The sequence below is a fragment of the Pongo pygmaeus genome, chromosome 14, assembly GCF_028885625.2.
Source record: "Pongo pygmaeus isolate AG05252 chromosome 14, NHGRI_mPonPyg2-v2.0_pri, whole genome shotgun sequence".
NCBI lineage: Eukaryota > Metazoa > Chordata > Mammalia > Primates > Hominidae > Pongo > Pongo pygmaeus.
The window spans coordinates 44,974,826-44,996,913 of record NC_072387.2 but is presented as its reverse complement, the minus strand read 5'-3'; the positions used below and the strand labels follow the sequence as shown (position 1 = coordinate 44,996,913).

Here is a 22,088-nt window from a genome sequence, read left to right as displayed (position 1 = left end):
CCACATCATATACACAAATCATTGTTGACCAAAACATCATTATATGGCACAAGATTGTATAAAAATGATGCACGGATTTGATCAACACCAAATTCAGGGAAGAAAAAGAATGAAAACAAGGCACACGTAGGCTGCTATTCCCTCTGAAACTGGGCAGGAGATACACAGGTGATGGTTATATTTCTATTTTTAGATAAAGTATTTCAGAGACATAAAAAAGCACTAAGAAAGGGAAGTCTAAGATAAGGATCAGGCCTTTGCAATCAGTGGGTGTGTGTGTTGTGGGGTGGGATGGGGTTTGGGCAAACCACTATCAGCAAGGAACATAAAAGTTACGTGTTCAGTCCTATAATATGTTTTTGTAATTGAGAGTCTAAATTTTGCATTTGGTTTTAGAAACAAAAGCTCCTTTGTAAAATAATTCACAGTGGAGAACCTATTTCTACAAGGTCCCCTCTAGCTGACACAAAACATTGTAAGGTAAGAATATTACTAGTGAAAGAAACTGTTATTGTGTCTGGGTCCATTTCAAAACAAACACACATATCACAGGAAAGTGATCAGCCAACACAAGTGTGTAAAGGATGAGAGGAAGCTTCCCTAGCCAAGTCCAAAGCCTTAAGGCTTGAAAGGGACAAACACAGCACTTCTACCACCAAAACCTTACCCAGAATTGCCCTCAAGCTGGACATGGGTGGCACACACCTTAGTCCCAGCTACTTGGGAGGCTGAGGTGGGAGAATCACTTGAGCCTGGGTGGTTGAGACTGTAGTGAGCCATGATTGTCCCACTGCACTCCAGCCTGAGCAACAGAGGGAGACTCTGCCTCAGAAACAAAACAATAAACAAACAACAACAAAAAAAAACAGAACTGCCCTCTCCCACTCCCCGCTTGTGAGGAAGCAATTTGTTTGTCATCCTTTTGAAGTACAAAAGGATAGTTGGAAAGTTCAGCTTGTTCATGCAGTGAACAGAAACATACATAGTCATATATTAGAATATGAAATAATGAGTTATTAATCATATAACATAAAAACAGAATTCAGTATTAATACAGGTCCTGTATCCCCTTTGTGAACTGTGTGCAATAAATGTCAAAACATTTAGGGAAATAATTTCTTCACTGGACCCAGAAACGGAGACACCTTGAGAATGTTTATCTGCTGGGAAAAAAAAGCAGGGTGGAGAGAATGCTAAAATCTTTTAAGAACTTTTGGGTACTTTAAGAACTTGCGGGTACTTTAAAATTTTTTAAAGACTTCATAAAATGTGGCTGTATTTTTATGTTTATAATTTCATTAGAGCTTGAAATAAACAATATCTGCAGTGAATTTCATCTATACCCATTTCACCAAAACCTGCCTGAGTGTAATCTCTTCTATGTAAAGGAATCTAGAAGACATGGATTTCTTATCTCCTTGAGAGGTTTTGGAGGTAGAAAAAGCAAATCATGTCTTCGGGACTGCCCCATGGAGTCCCCTCTCCAGAGGCCCCTCTGCAGAGGCACACATAGCCCAGAGAGCTCAAGAACTACTGGTCCAGGGCAACTAATTTTGGTGATAACAAGAGCACAGTGCAAATTCACATTTAATCCCCAAAAAGCACCACCCACCCTCAAGGCCAAATCTACTCATTTTTCCTTCCAATCTTTAAAAGAAATTCTAAACAATTGTTTTGTTTTCCATTTTACCCATCTTGTAGCCTACATAAGTGCTGGGTGGACACATTGGCTCACGCCTGTAATTCCAGCACTTTCAGAGGTCAAGGTGGGTGGGTGGATCACTTGAGCCCAAGGGTTCGAGCCCAGGAGTTCAAGACCTGCCTGGACAATATGGCAAAAAAACCCATCTCTACAAAAAAATAATAATAATAATACAAAAAATTTGCCAGGTGTGCCAGGCGTGGTAGCTCACGCCTGTAATCCCAGCACTTTGGGAGGCTGAGGCAGGTGGAACAGTTGAGGTCAGGAGTTCAAGACCAGCCTAAACAACATGGTGAAACTGTCTCTACTAAAAATACAAAAAAAATAGCTGAGTGTGGTGGTGGACACCTGTAATCTCAGCTACTCGGGAAGCTGAGGCAGGAGAATCACTTGAATCCGGGGGGCGGAGGTTGCAGGGAGCCAAGATCGTGCCACTGCACTCCAGCCATGGTGACAAGACTGAAACTTCATCAGAAAAGAGAAGAGGAGAGGAGAGGAGAGGAGAGAAGAGAAAAGAAGAGAAACCATATATAGATTAGTGAAGTGAACTGTAGATAATGAAAGATCATGAATAATTCAAGCCATACCAAAGCTTAGGGTAGAGGTCTCCCAAGAGACACAGTTGAAGGGTTGGGTTCATTATTCTGATGTTCCTTCCAAAGGTGAAATTTGCTTTTTCTACTTCCCACAGCATCTTCTAAGACAGAAATATATGCTTAATGGGTGCCTAAATCAAACCTGATCATAGACATAATAGCAGCCCTGTACAAATGAGCATGCTATCCTTGGATTAGAATTAAATGTCAGTGACCTCTAAGAGGTATGTGACTACATTTGGGTCTCAACCCCTGTCTTACTGACTAGGATGGTAGAGTGAAGCTAGAGCAGGCAGCGCTTATTCAAATCCCTTCACCCATCTGTCTAGGCTGTCCCTTCCTTCCTTTACTAATCTATGGAGAGCTACCTGGGGAATAAAGAGACAGGAAGGAAAAAAGCCTCAGAGCAGCCATTTACCAAACATGAATATCCCTGGGTGCCTTGGAATACTTAATCCTATAGCATGCCACGTTTACAAAACCAGTTTTGAAGAATACTTGAAATAGACATAACACTTTTAATACTCTCAACAAACATTCCAGACGAATATGTCAGCCATGATAATTAGTAAATAAGTCTAACACATGGTCATAAGACAAGCAGTTTATTGTTTAAAAAATGTTGGACTATATTACAAACTACTAAAGTCTAAGGGAACCTAAATTCATTTACATTTTTAAAATGTCATCTATATTGTAAACAACATTAGTTGATCCAACCTGCAGAAGCCTATGACAATTAATGGTACTTCTGATGTGGAGGTGAAGTTCTGGAAGTGCTTCCATTCAGAAACTTATTGTAGAAGAAGAACTGCAGGTGGCTCCATGAGGGACACACGCAGGTACCTGAAACAAGACCCAAAGCAAGGTCAGCACAAGCCAAGGACTTCGGTTTGATAAAATCTCAGGCCACAGAAAACTTTCCAGTAGTTTTAACAGAATGGAAGGAAGCTGGCTGACTACAAGTATTAAAAGCTGATAAATTATAAATCTAGGTCTCTTCAAATTTATTTGTAAATTTGTACACGTAACCTTACTTTTCCAACCTGGCACCAGATATACAATTTAATCTATTTTTAATCTAGTAACCATTACCATAACCCATTAAGCTTTAAATAGAGAGCTAAGATATGAAAATGTCAGTGACTTACTTTGAAGCCTTGTACTTCTCCCTAATTGCTTGCTGAGGTCGATGGGGTATATCAAGGTACGCTTTATGAAGCTCACTCAGGCAAGGCACAATTTCACTTAATGAATACCCTGTAAATGCAGCAAGGGTTTCTGGCTAATCAAGACAAAAGAAAAAAATTGCTTCACATAACTTTATATTAGATATCCGAAGATAACCAATTTGAAATAAAGGGAATCAATCCCTTAGTAAATATTCACATTCATCTCGAAAGAAACCAGAACCCCCTTCAGAGACTTTAGATGTAAAGTATCAGAAAGAATAGCCAGGGCTCTAAATTTTCTCATATTATAAATTTATAATGCTCAATTTGGGGCTGGATCACTTTTTCCTTGTTCCCTCATGAGTGAAATTTTTACTGGTCCTTATAGAGCCCTGCTTGCCTGACCATTCTATTTGTACACAATATGAAAAATTTTTAGTCAAAACACTGCAGTGCTGGAATAATTGCGGCACTATTCACAATGGCAAAGACTTGGAACCAACCCAAATGTCCAACAATGATAGACTGTATTAAGAAAATGTGGCACATATACACCATGGAATACTATGCAGCCATAAAAAATGATGAGTTCATGTCCTTTGTAGGGACATGGATGAAATTGGAAATCATCATTCTCAGTAAACTATCGCAAGGACAAAAAACCAAACACCGCATGTTCTCACTCATAGATGGGAATTGAACAATGAGAACACATGGACACAGGAAGGGGAACAACACACTCTGGGGACTGTTGTGGGGTGGGGGGAGGGGGGAGGGATAGCATTAGGAGATATACCTAATGCTAAATGATGAGTTAATGGGTGCAGCACACCAGCATGGCACATGTATACATATGTAACTAACCTGCACATTGTGCACATGTACCCTAAAACTTAAAGTATAATAATAATTTAAAAAAAGAAAAAAGAATTGCTTAAAAAAAAGTAAAAGAAAATTTTTTAAAAAAGAAAATGCAGCAGAAAAATACATAAGCATTCATGAAAATAGGGGTAGACACCCCACTTCTTTTAGTACAACAGTGAGCCTTCAGAATAAAACCTAGGGGTCCATTTCTAATGTTGCCACCTTCTTGGGCAAGAGGCAACACTTTACTGCCCTGTTGTCTTAAAAGCCTGAGGTGCAATCTTCTGGCCATCCTAATTGGACCCAGGTTTTTTTTTTGTTTTTTTTTTTTTTTAAATATAGAGGGTAAAAGTCAACAACTTTTGCTTGAAGCGGTCAATGATTGTACCTCAAGGGCCCTCCCTGAATAACAGTGGGCACTGAGGTTTCCAGGCCTGCTTCTGTTGAAGGAGCATGTGATGCTATCTCCTTGACTTCCTGCAATCTCAGTCCTCATAGAGTGAAGCCATTGAGTCAAAGCCATGATGACTGACCTAGAAGACTCAGTGGCATGTTGTGGTCTGCTGTCAAGTTGACCAGATCCTTATTAAACTAACTTGCCCTCATAAGAGGCAAGCCCATTCTAGATAGACCTTGAATTTCATCTAGAAAGAAGTTAGAATCTTACCCAAAAGTGCTTGTTCACAGTATAGTTTGCCAGACAAAAAGCTGCTGCAGCTATCAATGAAGGAAGATATTTCAAGAATGGGTCTGCTTCAAGTAGACTCAGCTCTGCTACATACTAAGCACAAGAGAAGAAAACACATTGGAATTAGAAATGTGACTAAGGTCACAAGTAAGCCTGGAAATGGCAAGGAAATAAATGGTATCTTATCTTTGTTCAGTCGGCATCTACAAAAATAGATGCTCAAAATTATTTACTGGGTTAGTAATTGGTATGCCTGTCTATAACAACAGTAACATTTATGTTTTGGTAAAATGTCAATACAAAAGTATTTGGCCTACTCAAAGTATAGGTGATAGGTTACTTTTCTTACGCTAATAGTTTAGGTTTATGCTGAGATAAAGTGGTACTGCTCTGGCAGCTGGAATTGGAACAGAGATTTTAGCCAAAAGACAAAAATATTAAAGCTATTAATCTATCAGGCAAATGCATGCAGTTCAGAGACTAGAACAGCACCAGTGGGAACATCTCATATTAGAAGAAACATAGTAAAACATGTGGACATCCTTATTACTCTTTGCACAGCACATAAATACCAGATATCCTAGATCATGGTCACTGGAAACCCAGTTGACCAATCCAATACTTCAATGCCTTCAACTAAAGTTCTGTAACTCCAAACAACCAAATAATGCTCATTACTTAATATATTAGGATGAGCCTAGAACCTTATTAAACTAGATTTACTTTGTTCCCACTCTATAAACCCAGGAGGTTTTGCTTGTATGTGGTCTGTATCCAATAAGGGAACAGTTTCCAAGCTTAAATTTTTAAATAGTTGGGTGATTAGAAAACCCATGCCTGCCAAACATAGTCAATAGTAATGCCTTATAACCAAAAGCTGGGTTCTTAAAATTAGCTCTCTTTCAGCACTGGAACAGTTTTTCTGGGTCTGTGGGAAGAAAACTGAAAAGGAAAAAAGAACTGAAGGATGATTGGGAAAGGTTGATTTTTACGCTCCTTGGCACTGGAAGTTCCTAGAAATCACGCGGCATACACACCTTAGCCAGGTTCTCAGTCCTGACGCACACTCCTTGTCGCTTCAAGTACTGAAGGAGAAACTGGTTGGTGGTTGGTACTGTCAGATCAAAAGCTAGAACTTTCAGAAGCAAGTGTTCCATTTTTAACAGTTGTCGTTTTGTGTACGTATCATCGGTGATGTAGACAAACTCGTCTACTTCAGGAGGATATATCTCTTCATATTTCCTGGGAAAGGAAGAGTTTTTAGAAGTAAAACTTGGAACCTATGGCTCTACTCCTGTGCTACCATAAGCCACGCCTCTCCGCATGGCCCTTGCAGACTTACTTTGCAGCCACATATCCACTTAAATACCACTAAATGACTCAAGGCTATGAAAATATTAGGAGCTTGTTTCTGGACCAAGAACATGATTATTACAAGGATAGGTTATATTTACTGCTAGGAGTAGTAACAGAAACAATTTCCAACCAAGAATTTTAGGTTTGGGCCTGTGATACACTGAAAGATTCTGAATGACAGACACTACAGGTAAATTCCTACACATTCTACAGACCTCAAATCACTTCACAGAAAAAAGTGTTATAATCAACACAATGATAGAAACAAACTCCACAGGCCTCTAGTTTTTAAAAAGATGCTGTTCAACTTTCTCCACTGAATTAGCAAATGATGCTTATAGCCAAGAGACATAATGATATAATTTCACTATGATCAATCCTTTCTTTTGCCTTTGTTTCTACTTTCTTTAGGGGAATTTTGGCAAGTTTTTTATGCATTAACAATAGAATGTTTGAGACCAGAAGGACAGAAAAGAAACTACTACTCAGCAACAGGTCACTTAAAGGTAGCTCAGCCACAACCCAGCTCTCTTTTCCCACACAATTAGGTACTGTCATGAATGACTGATAGTAACAGGAACCAGTTGAAGTAGTTTATTCACTGTAACCAAATAAACCTGTTATTATGGGTCATTTGCTAGATCATGAAGATAGCTTTTTGTAACCACACTGTCTTTAAATAGGACTTAATAGATAGGAAATAGCAAAAAGGCTACACTGCAAAATAGTTAAATTAGATCCTGAATTTGAGCTGATGGCTGCCTTAGTCATGACATTGAACTTGTTGCTATAAATCATAACCAGGTGATTGAAGAGTAAACATGTGGTAGGATTCAGTTTCTCAGTCAATCCTGTGAAGAGGATGATCTTTTATCAAAGGACACATGACTAGTTTTCTTTATCAAGCACTGCATTTCTTCAATAAGAAATAGAGGACAAAAAATCAGTGTTTTGACAAGTGATAGTTTCATATTATGCAAGCTGAAAGAACACTTACGAAGCCAAAAGAATAGCTGCTGTTCCTACAAGCTGCAGTTTCCCTCTCAGAACAGACATACATGAAAGGAACCTGTCCAGGAAGTTGACAGCCAGATACAGGGTCTCTGCTCGAAGTTTATATTCTTCCCCAACCTCCACCAGCCAGTCCACCAGAATCGTGCGCATGCCTTCCGTGATGTCTGGCTGCTTCTTCATGTAGTGTGCTTTGGGTCTGTGCCTTATCTGATTGGGAAAAGGTTTTGATATTTAGCAGTTGCAATTTCAGAAAGATCATTCCACAATACAGTTGCTATTTAAAAATCTCGCAAGCAAAGGTTGGAAAGATCCTGATCAGAGCCAAATAAGTGTTTATCATAACAAGGAAGAAAGTGTACATTTCTGGTTCTGTAAAGTAATTGGTTACAAATTAACCTGGGGATTCGACGGGGCAGGGGAGAATGGCAATATGAATTATTCCTAAGAGTCAAATATTTAACATATAAACCCTTTGAATCATGTAGAAATAGTCCAAGCAATTGCGACTTGCCATCACAACTATTATTTTTCATAGATATTCTTATGTTTAGCTAGCATAAGAGAGCCATTCACTAGTGGTTATGGACCAAGAGTTTATAATTTATCTTAGTAATAAGAGCTTGGGTCCTGAAGATTGAAGTAGAAGGTGGGAAAACTTACTTCAGCTTCCCTAAGGTACTGATAAATTTCTTCAGCATATTCAGTCACATTTATCACATCTGTGCCAAGACTGGATATATCTTCAGACTGGGAGAGGAGAGATGAATCTACCAGCATAGGGGAAACTGCAAGAGTTCAACATTGTCAGATAACTCATTTAATTTAAACATTTGTTCAATCCACTAACCCTCCACAGGCAGTTGTAAATACAGTTATTACTTGCTGTTTTTCTCTTGCTAGTTACTAGCTATTGAATGCTGCAGGCAGTTATAAATACAGGGTACCATCAGCCATCAACCATAGGCAAGTCAGTTACCTGTGTTGAAATCCAGCAGGAAGTGCAGGTCTGACTTGAGTGTGCTGGTGTCTATTTCATACACATCCTCAAACGCCATCCCCTCTCTGACCAAGCAGCTGTCTCCATCTCCCTGCTCTAGTTCATCCATGTAGATGTCAAACCCTTGCTTGGGGGGTTCTTGGACCCCACAGTCAGGGAGCACTTTCTTTCCAGCTGGAGGGAAGGCATTTTCTGATCCAGAATAACACCTGATTCTTGTGATCCCCTAAAAAACATTTAAATCTTTTGTTAGAGGCCACGTCAAAGACCACAGAGGCAGTGTGAACCTGCATGACTCAAACCAACGCCTGGGAAGGTAAGATAAATTCTAAACTGAAAAATCTATGTTGGCAACTTAATTCCAAAAAAAAAAAATCTTCAAAAGTGTAATTTCTCCCCCCTTATCTTTGTCTACATTTGATATTTGGAGAAAGAGCTACCTAAAATTTTAATCTACCTCACATATATATCAAAGGAAACTCAAGATTGTAGAAAAAAGAAAACCTATAGCTCTCTTCCGAAATGAAATGGGTACCACATGTAAAGGGAAAACTGTAAATTGGCTTTTATATTTATAGCATTATGAGATTTTATAAGTAGTCAGCATAACTCTTGATGCAGTGACTGAGTTCCTACAATTCCCCTCCTTAAATAAATAACTTTTTAGCCAGAAGTCCCCTATAATGTTTCCATTTTATATCCACTTATTAAGAAACACGATTTTGGAAACTGATGCTGCTAAATTCTCTTACAAGCCACAGAACCTTTACATATGACATAATGCATTTACTCTTGGGGGAATTTCTTAATCACTTCTCCTTTTTCTCTATTCTTATAACACGAACAATGGGAACAACTGTGGTACAACCACAGTAAACAAGCATAATGCATCAAACACTGTTGCATATTAAGGTGAGCCATGCCAGATGGCATGAATGTCAGCTGAATCAGGGCAGGTGGGCAAGCTCTATGAACCTGAGCTATATTTATGCAAATGCCAGCTCTGTCTACCACATTAACATTTTGTTTATAATGTATCTTGGTGTGTACTGTTGAAGGCTACTTCTAAGTTAGTAGGTGATTCCATAACTTTCCCTTTTATTTATCAAGTTAAATAGGTGATTTATGTCTAGTAAGAAAACAAACACTTATGGTAGTAATTGGGGGGAAATCACAAAGACAACAAAGAGTCACAATCATAAGTTACTGTAACCAGATAACCAAGTTACTGCTAAGTTTGACTCTTGTTACAACCACAGCTCCAAGTTACTGCCAGGTTTGACTCTTGCTACATAGATACTGTGTCCATAAGCTGGGACGTATATTTAATAAACAAATATTTACTGAGTATCTACTATGTGCTAGAAGCTTTTCTCGTGCCCAGAATTTAGCAGTGAACAAAATGTTTAAAAAGAACTACCCTGATGGAGTTTATACTCTAGTCTGTGGGAGAGGAAGGAAACAAACTAGAAAAGACACAGTAGGAGCAAACAGAGCAGAGTGAGACAGTCATATACGCCATGAGGACAGAAAGAAAAGAGAGGCCAATCATGAAGGACTTACCATAGGCCAATTAAGGATTAGTTCTCATTACTATTATTTTGTTTTTGTTCACCTGCCAAGGCTGATCTAAGAATTGGCTTTTATTCAGAGACAGGAGCCCCTGGAATTTTGGGCAAAGGAGTGGCATAATCTTTTCATTTCTTAAAAGGATTATTCTGGTTGTGCACAGGTGGAGAGTAAGTAAGCCAATCAATTACAAAACTTGAAAATTCTAAGTGAGACACAATAGGGATTTGAACCAGGGAAGTAATTGTAAACCATGAAGAGCAAAATGGTTCTAGACATTTAAAAAGTAGAGCTAATAATATTTTCTCATTAGATTAGGTGTGGGGTGAGAGAAAAATAAGAATCGAGGAAGACAAATGTTTGGAGGCTAAATAACAGAAAGGATGGATACTCCATTTACTGAGATAAGGAAGACTTGGGAAGAGCAGTCTGGGAGTAGGGAAAAGGATGGGTGTTTCGTTTTACACATTGCTTATTATATGACCTAAGTGGAGATGCCAAGTAGGCTCCTGAATATGTGAGCCTGCAATAAAGCTCAGAGGCCCAGGCCAGAGATAGAAATATCAGTCATCACCAAATAGAGAGTGTTTAATGCTAGGAGACTAAGAGGCTACTAAGGAAGTGAGTGCAAGATTTAGATCAAAGACTAGGTCCTAGGGCACTCTAACTTGTAGAGACTATATATATATATGAGTAACAATTAGAATATCAAACAGTGGCCAATGAGCTAGGTAGAAAACTTGGAGAGAGTGGTGTTCTACAAGCTGAATGAGAAGAAATTATTTCAAGGAAAAAAGAATGATCAACCATGTCAAATAATGCTGATCAGTCGAGGAAGGAAAATACTATGAACTGAGTCAAAATAGAGCAGGAAAAGAACTAGAGACAGAGAGCATTCATCCAACAAACAATGTGTGTCATCCTGGCCAGGCCCAGGTCTGTTCAAAGTAATGGACACACAACAGTGAACATGACAACCTAAATCAACACATGGATGGAGCTTACATGTTAGTGGGAAAGGCAACATTATATATGTCAAGATACGACAGACTCTCAAGATATGTGGCTTTAAATGGGATAGCTTCTGTCCCATTACTTAAATTTCTTTAAGCACTTAAATTACTTTAATCGACATAATGCAAACAGTTCCTAGACCTATTTCCTTGATATTGGAAAACTAACAAAGAAAATTCGTCACCATTTCTAGCTGAGAAAGGGACTGGTCAAGGTGATTTTACAAAATCAACTTCTTCCCTGTGGTCCAGATTCCAGGGTTGTAATACTGAGAGGGAGCATTTAGTTGAAAGGTTTTTAAGATGGAAAAATGGCAATATATTTGTATGCTTACAGGTTTGGCCCAGTAGAAAAGAAAAAACTAATGAGAGAAAGAGAAGTGGCTAGAGTGACATCCTTGAAGAAGCAAGAAGACATGAGTATATTGTACACATGGCGGAGGGGGGGCACCTCGCATGAGAGCAGGGACATAGCAGTCACATAACAGGATGTAGATGGCAGATTATATGGCACACGGGGATATGTGGAGATTCTCTTCTGCTTGCTTCTATATTTTTAGGAAAATAAGATACAAAGTGATCAGCTGAGAGTGGACATGAAGGAGGAGGTTACTGAGGATTAAACAGAGAAGGGAAGGTACAAAATAGATTTCTAAGCAGGTTGTAGAGGATAGGTACAGGGAAATGCAGAAGTGGCACCAGGTAACATAAGAGGTTAGCAACTGGGAATTTAAAATGCGACCATTCAACACAGGCACATCTGACAATTCATAACAACCAAATTTTAGGCTTTAAGTTTTAAAAAGCAAACATTGCTGAGCAAATTAAAATTTGTTAAAACCACTTCCACTCAATTTTCTCCAAAGCTTTGAACAGATCACGTGAAGAGTCAGTAGATGAGGGGCTTCTAATCTAGTTTCTACCATAGCTTTCTTTTGGCAGAGGCTTAAACCTTTCAGATTTTCTCACCTATGAAATAGGAAAGGCATAGTTTTCAGTCTGTTAAGGTATCTATGATCAGTTAAGTTCACACAACTAATATCTGAGGGACCATTACCTCTTAGCATAGCTGCTTAGTCAGTACTGGGAAGGTGTCTGCCTTCAAAGCACCCATTTTGGAGTAATCTAGTCTAGCCTGATCTAATCCTGATTTTAACACTATCCGCAATGAACACAGCCAAGATTACCTAGGTTTGCTTTAGGCACAGCCTGCATCAATGTGAACACTGCTCTAACCTGGAGGAATCCCAGTTCCACAGTTTATTTGGAAGCATTCACATTTCCTTTTAGCCCAACCCTTAAATTACTTTAATATACATAACCCAAACAGTTCCTAGACCTATTTCCTTGATAGTGGAAAAAATAACAAAGAAAACTAATCACTATTTCTAGCTGAAAACCGAACCCCTCAAGGTGATCTTAAGAAATCAACTGGCCTGCCACCGTGGCTCACGCCTGTAATCCCAACACTTTGGGAGGCTGAGGTGTGCGGGTCACCTGAGGTCAGGAGTTGGTGACGAGCCTGGCCAACATGGTGAAATCCCATCTCTACTAAAAATACAAAAATTAGCCAGGCGTGGTGGTGGGTGCCTGAAATCCCAGCTACTCAGGAGGCTTTGGCAGGAGAATCGCTTGAACCCGGGAGGTGGAGGTTGCAGTGAGCCGAGATCGTGTCACTGCACTCCAGCCTGGCGACAAGGGCGAAACTCCGTCTCAAAAAAAAGGAAAGGAAAGGAAAGGAAAGGACAGGACAGGACAGGACAGGACAGGACAGGACAGGACAGGAAAGGAAGAAAGAAAGGAAGGAAGGAAGGAAAGAGAAGGAAAGAAAGAGAGAAAGAAAGAAAGAAGGAAAAAAGAAAGAGAGAGAAAGAAAGAAAAAAGAAATAAATCAACTTCCCTGTAGTCCAGATTCCAGGGTTGTAATACTCAGGGGGAGTTGTAGGTACAAGGGCAAGAGAAAAGCACCTGGCACCAAAGCGGGAGAGCCGTTCTACACAAGCATCATTCCCAGTGCGTCTGAGTCATTACCTGGCCACAGGTCCTCCTGTACTGCCCATTTTCAGTTAGCAGCCCTAGCACTGTCCTCTGCGGGGGATCCTGGCCCAGCGGGGCTCTGGTGAGTATCTGACAAGCATCGGGATCTCGGGCCGCTGTAGCCAGCACAACTCCACTCTTGGGGTTGCTGCAGTGCATTGCCTCAGACTCCACGGGCTGCTGCTACCAGGGAAAGAGAAACAGACAAGCCGGTTAGTCAACCCCGTCCACCCGGGGCTCCAAGGACACAGAGAACCTCTAGGAGGGAGAGCACCAAGCAATGGGACTAACACCAATTGCTGATCTTCCCAGCAATTATTAGGGCTGAAAGGACAGGTGCGACCGCACAGGCTCTCAAAGTTGCTCTGAATCAAAACAGTCATTTGAATCCCTGAGGGAGGCTTTTTATCCCAAGACCTCGTGTTGGGCTGGAAGGAGAGAAAGATTCTGACAAGCCTCCAAGTCGGCATACTAAACCCACATTACCTGGAAGTTGAAATCTGGGAGCCCCGTTCTTCCCCAGATGAGATACTCTTCTGCCCAGCCCCCAATAAATGATCCAGGGTACATGACTGCGGGAAGGCCGGTCTCCATCCCAAGTGACAAGCAGGGTGCTGCGCTGCGGCCTCCTCCCACCAGACAGGAGGCCCCAAAACCTGCCTGGACCCCAAAGCGCGCCCCGCTCTTCCCGGCGTTATCTTCCTATGTGTCCGAACAACTGGCAAGTGCACTGGAGGATCGGAGTTAAGAAGTGGCCGGCTGGGCGGGGCAGGGTTGGGCAGGGCCGGGCCGGGCGGGGCAGGGCGGGGAAGGGCGGGGCAGGGCAGGGCAGGGCAGGGAAGGGCGGGGCGGGAAGGACCAAGTGTCAAGGGATTCCAGCCTGGGAGGCGGCCGGGCTTAGCGCTGCGGCTGACCTGCCCACCAGCGTCTGTTGAATCGGCCAATCAGCGGCGCTCCCGGACCTAGCGGGAGCGTTTCCATGCCGACCGCGGCAGGCGTGCGCTCTCCTGGGCCGCATCGCCATGGCGACCTGCTCACCTGACTCGCTCCGGGTGGACTCGCCGCGACCCCTGGGCGTTCAGGCCCCTGCGGGACCAACGGGCGACGGCCCTCCAGCTCCAGCTGTGCGTTTCCGCCCGGGCGAGGTGGGGGTGGCCGCGGCCGTCTGCACACGTCCCCTCTGGTCCGCGCCCCCGGCCTGGGAGGGCGGACTCGCCCACCCCACGATGGCCCCGGCTTTGGAAGGGACTGTTTCCGTGACCCGTTCTCCCAACAGCCGCTAACAACCCCCTCTAACGTCTCCTGCGCGGCCCGCTCCTGAGAACCCTGGCTCGGGAGAGCGACGCGGGGTCCTCGGGGCTGCGCAGGCTGCGGCGCCCTGCCCACGCTGGCCCGAGGGCGCGGCTCGCTCCGGGTCGGCTCACACACCTACGCTTCCTGCCGGGAGGCGGCTGGGACGCCGCGGGGCTGCCCCAAGTGCAGTCGCGGCAGTGTTGCGTCTCCATCGCTGGGGGTCCTTGTGGGCCGCGCCTGCCCCGCCAGGCTCCCGGTGCATGTGGCCTGCGAGGCGGCAGAGGAGATGTGGGGATTTAGGGTCGCACGCGGTGCTCGAGGTCCCCACGAGAGGTCTTCCCCCGCGGGCTCCTGCGCAACTGCGTGAAGCCGGTCCGGGAAAGCCAAGATTGTGGTCCAGGAAGAGGAAGGAACGTGGGCGACAGAGCTGGGGCTTGGGACGTTGAGGGGGTCGGTGGCAGCGCTCCGGGCTGGGGGCTGGGCCGGCGGCCCGGCCGCGTGGGGAGAGGAGTCCCTGGGGTCCTTATACGGGGGGCTCCTGGAAACCCGGGGGCTCAGACGCCTGCATAGGTGACTGACAAGCCAGGTGAAATAATCGAACTTTATTTTTAAAAAAATAACATGTATATATGCACACACACATTACCAATGCTATATAGTCTGTTACTACTTTTGCTTTTTTTAAACATCCATCCCTAAATCTCTAAATCAGACCCAAAGTCTATTCAAATGGCCACTTTATGCAAGCAACGGTTATCACCGTTTTTCTAAGTGTGCGTTATTAACATTTTCACCAAGCAAACTGAGTGTGGGCATTGCTTTAATGGGAAAATAGTAGTATTCTAACAAAAGCGCGGGTTGAAAGCCGTGCAGTTGAGTCAAATATTAAGAAGTTGGTAAACATCTGGAGAATCAAGGCTGGATGAGGGAGGAACGCCGAAACGGATTTTGTTCAACATGAAACTCATTTCTATACGTTTGTCACAGACTTCTATTCCTTGAGGGACAGCAGTCCGCTTGCACCCCAGATTTCCTGTGCCTTTGAATATGAAGGAAACACGGGAACTCTGGTAACATCTAGATTGCCGCAACAGAGAGTCAGAGGCCAACGGGGACCAAATGCTCTGCTTCGCAAGGTGAATGAAAGGAGCATTTCTGTCCTCTTGCCTGGCGCCACTATTGGATATCTTCCCGGGAGCCCTCCCCCACCTGCCAACAGTGTTGTTATTTCCTGGGACGCTGAAGGACTCAGTGGCTAACTCCGTCTGGGACTCTACAGCAAGTCCTGCCAAAAGCCTGAGTCGCTTGGGAGCGGACAAGATTGGCTGCGCTCACGAGACCTGGTCCTTTGTACACCCCTTTTCATCTGATTTCTTCGGACAAAAATGACCGAAACCTCACGCCCTTTTCCTTTTCTCCAAAACAGAGGGGCTGGCGCAGTGTTTGTTAGTGGAACCTGTCGTTTTGATCCTCTTTTCTGGGATTGAAGCTGAAGCCAGGGTTGGAGTCGGGGCGTGCAGGGAGTGGGGAGCGCCCGACTCCTGCAGAGGCGGATCTGAGGCTGGTTTTTCTCAACTCAGATGTGGCCAGGACCAGATGACAAGGCTACAAAGGTGTCCAGTGACTTTCAGCCGTCTTTAGCCTTAAAAAAGCCTTAAGAAATAATAGTAACCAAATGAGAACCTCGGATAATTTAATACCCCTCCCCTTATCTGAATGGCTGCACCTGAATCCAGCCTTAATCTTTATGAAACAGGATTATCATGAATATCTTTTTTCCTGTTCCATCCACTTTGCTAAACTTGGCAAAGGGAAATGGTTAGTTTATGATTGTTTTATTGTGCTATCTTAGAATTCTACATTGTCGTTACAAGCCTCTGGTCATATCTTAAACAGGAGAGTGAGTCCGATGAACTGATATCTACGTGTGCATGTAAATTCAGATACGTGTATAACTTGTGCAATACTTATGGTTTTCTTGGCTTTAAAAAATATCTACACTGAGGCCGGGCACGGTGGCGTACGCCTGTAATCCCAGCACTTTGGGAGTCCGAGGCAGGCAAATCACGAGGTCAAGAGATCGAGACCATCCTGGCCAACATGGTGAAACCCTGTCTCTACTAAAAATACAAAAAGTAGCTGGGCGTGGTGGCGCGCGCTTGTAGTTCCAGCTACTCAGGAGGCTGAGGGAGGGGAGTTGCTTGAACCCGAGAGGCAGAGGTTGCAGTGACCCCAGATCATGCCACTGCACTCCAGCCTGGTGACAGAGTGAGACTCCATATCAAAAAAAAAAAAAAAAAAAAAAGTCTTCACTGAATATTGTGTTCCAACGAGTAATGATTTATGACATAAAAACAAATTTAACTGAATAGGTGTTCGATTTTTACTTTAAAAATCTAAACTAACAACTTGGCCTTAGAATTAAGAACAAAAGGAGCAGAGGGAGTAGAAAGGACTTTCTCACAAATTACACAGTGTTAGTGGAATGCATAATTATAATGTTGCATTTAGCAACATTATAATCTAATCTTGATTTTGCTATGCAATCACGAGGCACAGTGTTTGTTCGTGGAACCTGTCGTTTTGATCAGGATTAGATCAGGATTAGATTTGCATAGCAAAATAGGATTAGAACTCAAACATAAGTAGATTTTAATTTTTCCCATCTTTAAATAAACTGTATATTTGGTAGTATATTGAGAATTAAACAATATAATTGTAAATATAACTTCTTTAATATCTAAAATATTTGGCATAACTTAAATACTAATATAACCCCTGTTTTTTTTAACTTAAAAAGTTCGTTGGTCGGCGCTTCCAACCTGGCAGTGAATGCTCAACTAGCTTTAACTCTAGGATTAATTTTCAAAATAAGGATGACAGCTGAATTCTTTACTAGGAATTTTGTTGTTGTTGAGACGGAGTCTCGTTCTCACCCAGGCTGGAGTGCAGTGGTGCGATCTCGGCTCACTGCAAGCTCTGCCTTCCGGGTTCACGCCATTCTCCTGCCTCAGCCTCCCAAGTAGCTGGGACTACAGGCGTCGGCCACCAGGCCAGACTAATTTTTTTGTGTGTGTTTTTTAGTAGAAACGGGGTTTCACCATGTTAGACAGGATGGTCTCGATCTCCTGACCTCGTGATCTGCCCTCCTCAGCCTCTCAAAGCGCTGGGATTACAGGCGTGAGCCACCGTGCCCGGCCCTTTACTAGGAATTTTTAAAACCCAAAAGTCCTATTAAAATCAATTCCCTTCTCCAAATTACAATTCAGACAGTCCTTTCAGTTTGTCAGCAATTACCCGGTATTTCAGAGGCAGTTATTCTATTGCATTTGTTCATCCTAGCTAGTAATTAACCTCCTCTTGAAACATTTCAGTTTTTATTAATTAGTATGAAATCAGGTTGTTTTTCAGGATGAGGCTGAAAGAAAGATTTTTAAAAAAACCCGCCAAGTTTATTTAAGGACAGAGGTCCATTTAGGGACATATTTTGCCTCTTCATAACATGCCTCTGTCATTCTCAGGTATACATTTAACTAAGAACATAGTTTGAACAGTAAGATGAGAGATAGATGTTGGAAAGAAACAAGGAACCAGCTGCAATTTGTGACATTTTAGCACTTAGCTCCAGGGAAGATGACTAAAGGATTGAGTGAGTCCAGCTTGAAAAGCAGCCAAAACTGTACACACCTTAAGGAGCATATTTCATTAGGTTGTGAAAAGTGGATCCCTTAGTACATAATGGGTGAAGTAAGTTTTCATTAAGACTTGTAAGAAGTCACCTTCTCCAAGTGAAAATAGTATGAATACATACATGAGATTAGACAAAGTCTACTGTTCATTCATTTCCCAAAGTTTTTTGAGCATCCATTGTATGCCAGGCAGTAGCTGCGTATGAGTATGACAATAAAAAATGATCCCTGCCCTCAAGGAGCTGTTGTTCCAGGTAAGGAAAAATAACAGATAGTCATGGTGCAGCATAATTAGTGTTTATTTTACCATGAGGAATACAGATGTATAAAGGGGGAGCAGTTGGAGCTTAAGAGAAAAGGAACAAGGTATGTTGCTGGGAAGACTTGGAGGCAGTATCCAGATGATTAAAGTCTTAAAGACAGGGCGAGGGCCTGGCACGGTGGCTCACGCTGTAATCCCAACACTTTGGGAAGCTGAGGCAAGCAGATCAATTGAGGTCAGGAGTTCCAGACCAGCCTGGCCAACATGGTGAAACCCCGTCCCTACTAAAAATACAAAAATTAGCCATGCGTGGTGGTGAGCATCTGTAATCTCAGCTACATGGGAGGCTGAGACAGGAGAATTGCTTGAACCCAGGAGGTGGAGGTTGCAGTGAGCCGAGATCATGCCACTGCACCCCAGCCTGGGTGACGGAGCAAGACTCTGTCTCAAAAAAAAAAAAAAAAAAAGACAGGGCAGGAAGTATAGTCTACATACATCCTAGAAACGGGGCACCCAAAGAACGGGAATTTTCAGCGGTGTTTACCCAGCACCTTCCAAGGGAAAGCTCTAAATTGTGATGTCCAAAAATACCCCTCACAACTGTCTCTACTGGCTCAGGTACAGACTCCATGAGCAATTAACTCATCAAGAAGCCAACCTCCCAGGAGCTTGGTGAGAGGAAGAAGTTTCTGCTGACTTTACTTACCATGAATTAGTCCCTAATCATGTGCACAACTAGAGATGCATTATTAAAATCAGTTTCCCATGATGCACAGTTGAGGCCTTTCCCAGATTCTGCACCAAGGAAAAAATAATTTCAGTGGGACAATACAGCCATTTTCCATTACAAATAATTGGGAAAGTTATTTTTAATTTCTGTGGATACATAATAGGTGTATATATTTATGGAGTACGTGAGATGTCTTGATACAGGCATGCAATGCATACAAATCACATCATGGGAAATGGGGCATCCTTCCCTCAATCATTTATTCTTTGTGTTACAAACAATCCAACTGTACTCTTTTTGTGATTTTAAAATGTACAATGAAATTATTGACTACAGTCTCCATGTTGTGCTATCAAACGGTGGATATTATTCATCTTTTCTATTTTTTTGTACCCATTGCCACTTCCCCAAGCCCCCAATTATCTTTCTCAGCCTCTGGTAACCATCCTTCTACTCTGTATGTCCATGAGTTGAATTGTTTTGATTATTAGATCCCACAAATAAATGAGAACATGAGACGTTTGTTTTTCTTTGCCTGGTTTATTTCACTCACCATAATGATCTCCAGTTCCATCCATCCTGTTGCAAATGACGGGATCTCATTCTTTTTTATAGCTGAATAGTATTCCATTGTGTATATGTACCACATTTTCTTTATCCATTCACCTGTTCATAGACACTTATGTTGCTTCCAAATCTTGACTATCCTGAACAGTGCTGCAACAAACATGGGAATGCAGATAGCTCTTCAATATATTGATTTCCTTTCTTTTGGGTATATACTCAGCAGTGGGATTGCTGGATCCTGTGGTAGCTCAATTTTTAGTTTTTTGAGGAACCTCCAAACTGTTCTTCATAGTATTTGTACTAATTTACATTCCCACCAACAGTGTACAAGGGTTCCCTTTTCTCCACATCCTCCCAACATTTGTTATTGCCTGTCTTTTGGATATAAGCCATTTTAACTGGGGTGAGATGGTATTTCATTGTAGTTTTGATTTGCATATCTCTGATGATCAATGAGGTTGAGCACCTTTTCATATGCCTGTTTGCCATTTGTGTATCTTCTTTTGAGAAATGTCTAATCAAATCTATTGCCCATTTTTGATCCAATTATCCATTTTTTTTCCATAGAGTTGTTTGAGCTGCTTATATATTCTGGTTATTAATCTGTTGTCAGATGAGTAGTTTGCAAATATTTTCTCTCATTCTGTGAGTTGTCTCTTCACTTTGTTGATTGTATCCTTTGCTGTGCAGGTGCTTTTTTACACTTGATCTTAGCCAAAAGCCTAAGAAGCAATATGCAGGAGCTTTTTAAACTTGATGTGATGCAATTTGTCCATGTTTGCTTTGGTTGCCTGTTCCTGTGGGGTATTTATTGCTCAAGAAATATTTGCCCCAATCTATGTCCTGGAGATTTTCCCTAATGTTTTCTTGCAGCAGTTTCATAGTTTGAGAGGTCTTATATTTAAGTCTTTAATTCATTCTTATTTAATTTTTGGATCTGGCCAGGGACAGGGGTCTAGTTTCGTTCTTCTGCATGGGGATATCCAGTTTTCCCAGTACCATTTATTGAAGAGACTGTTTTTTCCCTAGTATATGTTCTTGGCATCCTTGTCGAAAATGAGTTCACTGTAGGTGTATGGATCTGTTTCTGGGTTCTCTACTCTGTTACACTGGTCTATGTGTCTGTGTTTATGCCAGTACCATGCTGTTTTGGTTACTGTAGCTCTGTAGTATAATTTGAAGTCAGGTAATGTGATCCCTCTAGTTTTATTCTTTTTGCTTGGGAAAACTTTGGCTATTGTGGGTCTTTGGGGGTTCCATATATATTTGGGGATTGTTTTTTCTATGTATGTGAAGAATGTCATTAGTATTTTGATAGGGATTGCACTGAATCTGTAGATTGCTTTGGGTAGTATGGACAGTTGAACAATATTGATTCTTCCAATCCAACAACAAGGAATATTTTCCCATTTCTTCCATAAGTGTTTTCTAATTTTCATTATAGAAATCTTTTACATCTTTGGTTAATTCCTAGGTATTTAATTTTATGTGTGGTTCTTGTAAATGAGATTTTGTTTTTATTGCTGTTTCAGATTGTTCACTGTTGTCATATAGAAATGCTATTGATTTTTATATGTTGATTTTGTATCCTGCAACTTTACTGAATTTATCAGTTCTAATAGTTTTTTAGTGCATTCTTTAGGTTTTTTTTCAAATATAAGATCATATCATCTGCAAACAAGGATAATTTGACTTCTTCCATTCCATTCTGGATACCCTTTATTTATTTTTCTTGTCTGATTGCTCTAACTATACTTCCCACACTATGTGGAATAACAGTGGTGGAAGTGGGCATTCTTGTTATGTTCCAGATCTTAGAGGAAAGGCTTTCAGCTTTTCCCCCATTCAGTATGATACTAGCTGTGGGTCTGTCATATATGGCTTTTATTATGTTGCAGTATATTCCTTGTATCCCCAGTTTTTTCAGGGTTTTTAATCATGAAGGGATGTTGAATTTTATCAAATGCTTTTTCAACATCAATAAAAAACCATATGAAATGATCATATGGTTTTTATCCTTTATTCTGTTGATATGATGTATTATAATGATTGACTTGTGTATGTTGAACCATCCCCACATCCCAGAGACAAATCCCACTTGGTCATGATGAATGATCTTTCTAATATATTGTTGAATTAGGTTTGCTAGTATTTTGTTGAGGATAAAATTTTGCGTCAATATTCATCAGAGATATTGGCCTATAGTTTCCTCTTTTTTTTTTTCTTTTTTTTTTTTTTTTGAGATGGGGTTTCACTCTTGTTGCCCAGGCTGGAGTGCGATGGCACAGTCTCAGCTCACTGCAGCCTCCACCTCCCAGGTACAAGTGATTCTCCTGCCTAAGCCTCCTGAGTAGCTGGGATTGTAGGTGCCTGCCACCATGCCTGGCTAATTTTTGTATTTTTAGTAGAGATGGGGTTTCCCCATATTGGCCAGGCTGGTCTCGAGCTCCTGACTTCAGGTGATCCACCCGCCTCCGCCTTCAAAAGTGTGGGATTACAGGTGTGAGCCACCGTGCCTTGTCTGGCTTGTAGTTTTCTT

The 22,088-nt window shown here is 41.8% G+C and overlaps 1 protein-coding gene across 9 annotated transcripts; it reads right to left on the bottom strand.

Moving 5' to 3' along the window:
- Window positions 1-2,887: 2,887 nt before the first annotated feature.
- Window positions 2,888-16,578, bottom strand: CCNA1 (cyclin A1). 9 transcript variants are annotated; one of them, XM_054446427.2, is made up of 9 exons: window positions 13,302-16,578; window positions 13,003-13,191; window positions 8,369-8,615; window positions 8,053-8,177; window positions 7,376-7,599; window positions 6,060-6,264; window positions 5,002-5,115; window positions 3,450-3,583; window positions 2,888-3,144 (listed from the first exon to the last, which is right to left on the bottom strand). In XM_054446427.2, exons 1-9 carry the CDS (start codon window positions 13,476-13,478, stop codon window positions 3,093-3,095), a joined length of 1,467 nt encoding a protein of 488 aa, XP_054302402.1. In that variant the 5' UTR covers window positions 13,479-16,578; the 3' UTR covers window positions 2,888-3,092. The 9 variants fall into 9 exon arrangements, with proteins under 9 accessions (XP_054302402.1, XP_054302404.1, XP_054302403.1 ...); XM_054446429.2 differs by having other exon boundaries at window positions 13,495-16,578; XM_054446428.2 differs by having other exon boundaries at window positions 13,003-13,188; window positions 13,495-16,578.
- Window positions 16,579-22,088: the final 5,510 nt, after the last annotated feature.

Excerpts from the sequence above, each read along its gene's own strand:
- CCNA1 (XM_054446427.2), bottom strand. The coding sequence starts at position 13,478 with ATGCCGACTTGGAGGCTTGTCAGAATCTTTCTCTCCTTCCAGCCCAAC. Across the intron at positions 8,616-13,002 it reads ACAGGAGGACCTGTGGCCAG|GGGATCACAAGAATCAGGTG; the intron begins GTAATGACTCAG and ends AATGTTTTTTAG. Across the intron at positions 3,145-3,449 it reads GAGAAGTACAAGGCTTCAAA|GTACCTGCGTGTGTCCCTCA; the intron begins GTAAGTCACTGA and ends GTCTTGTTTCAG.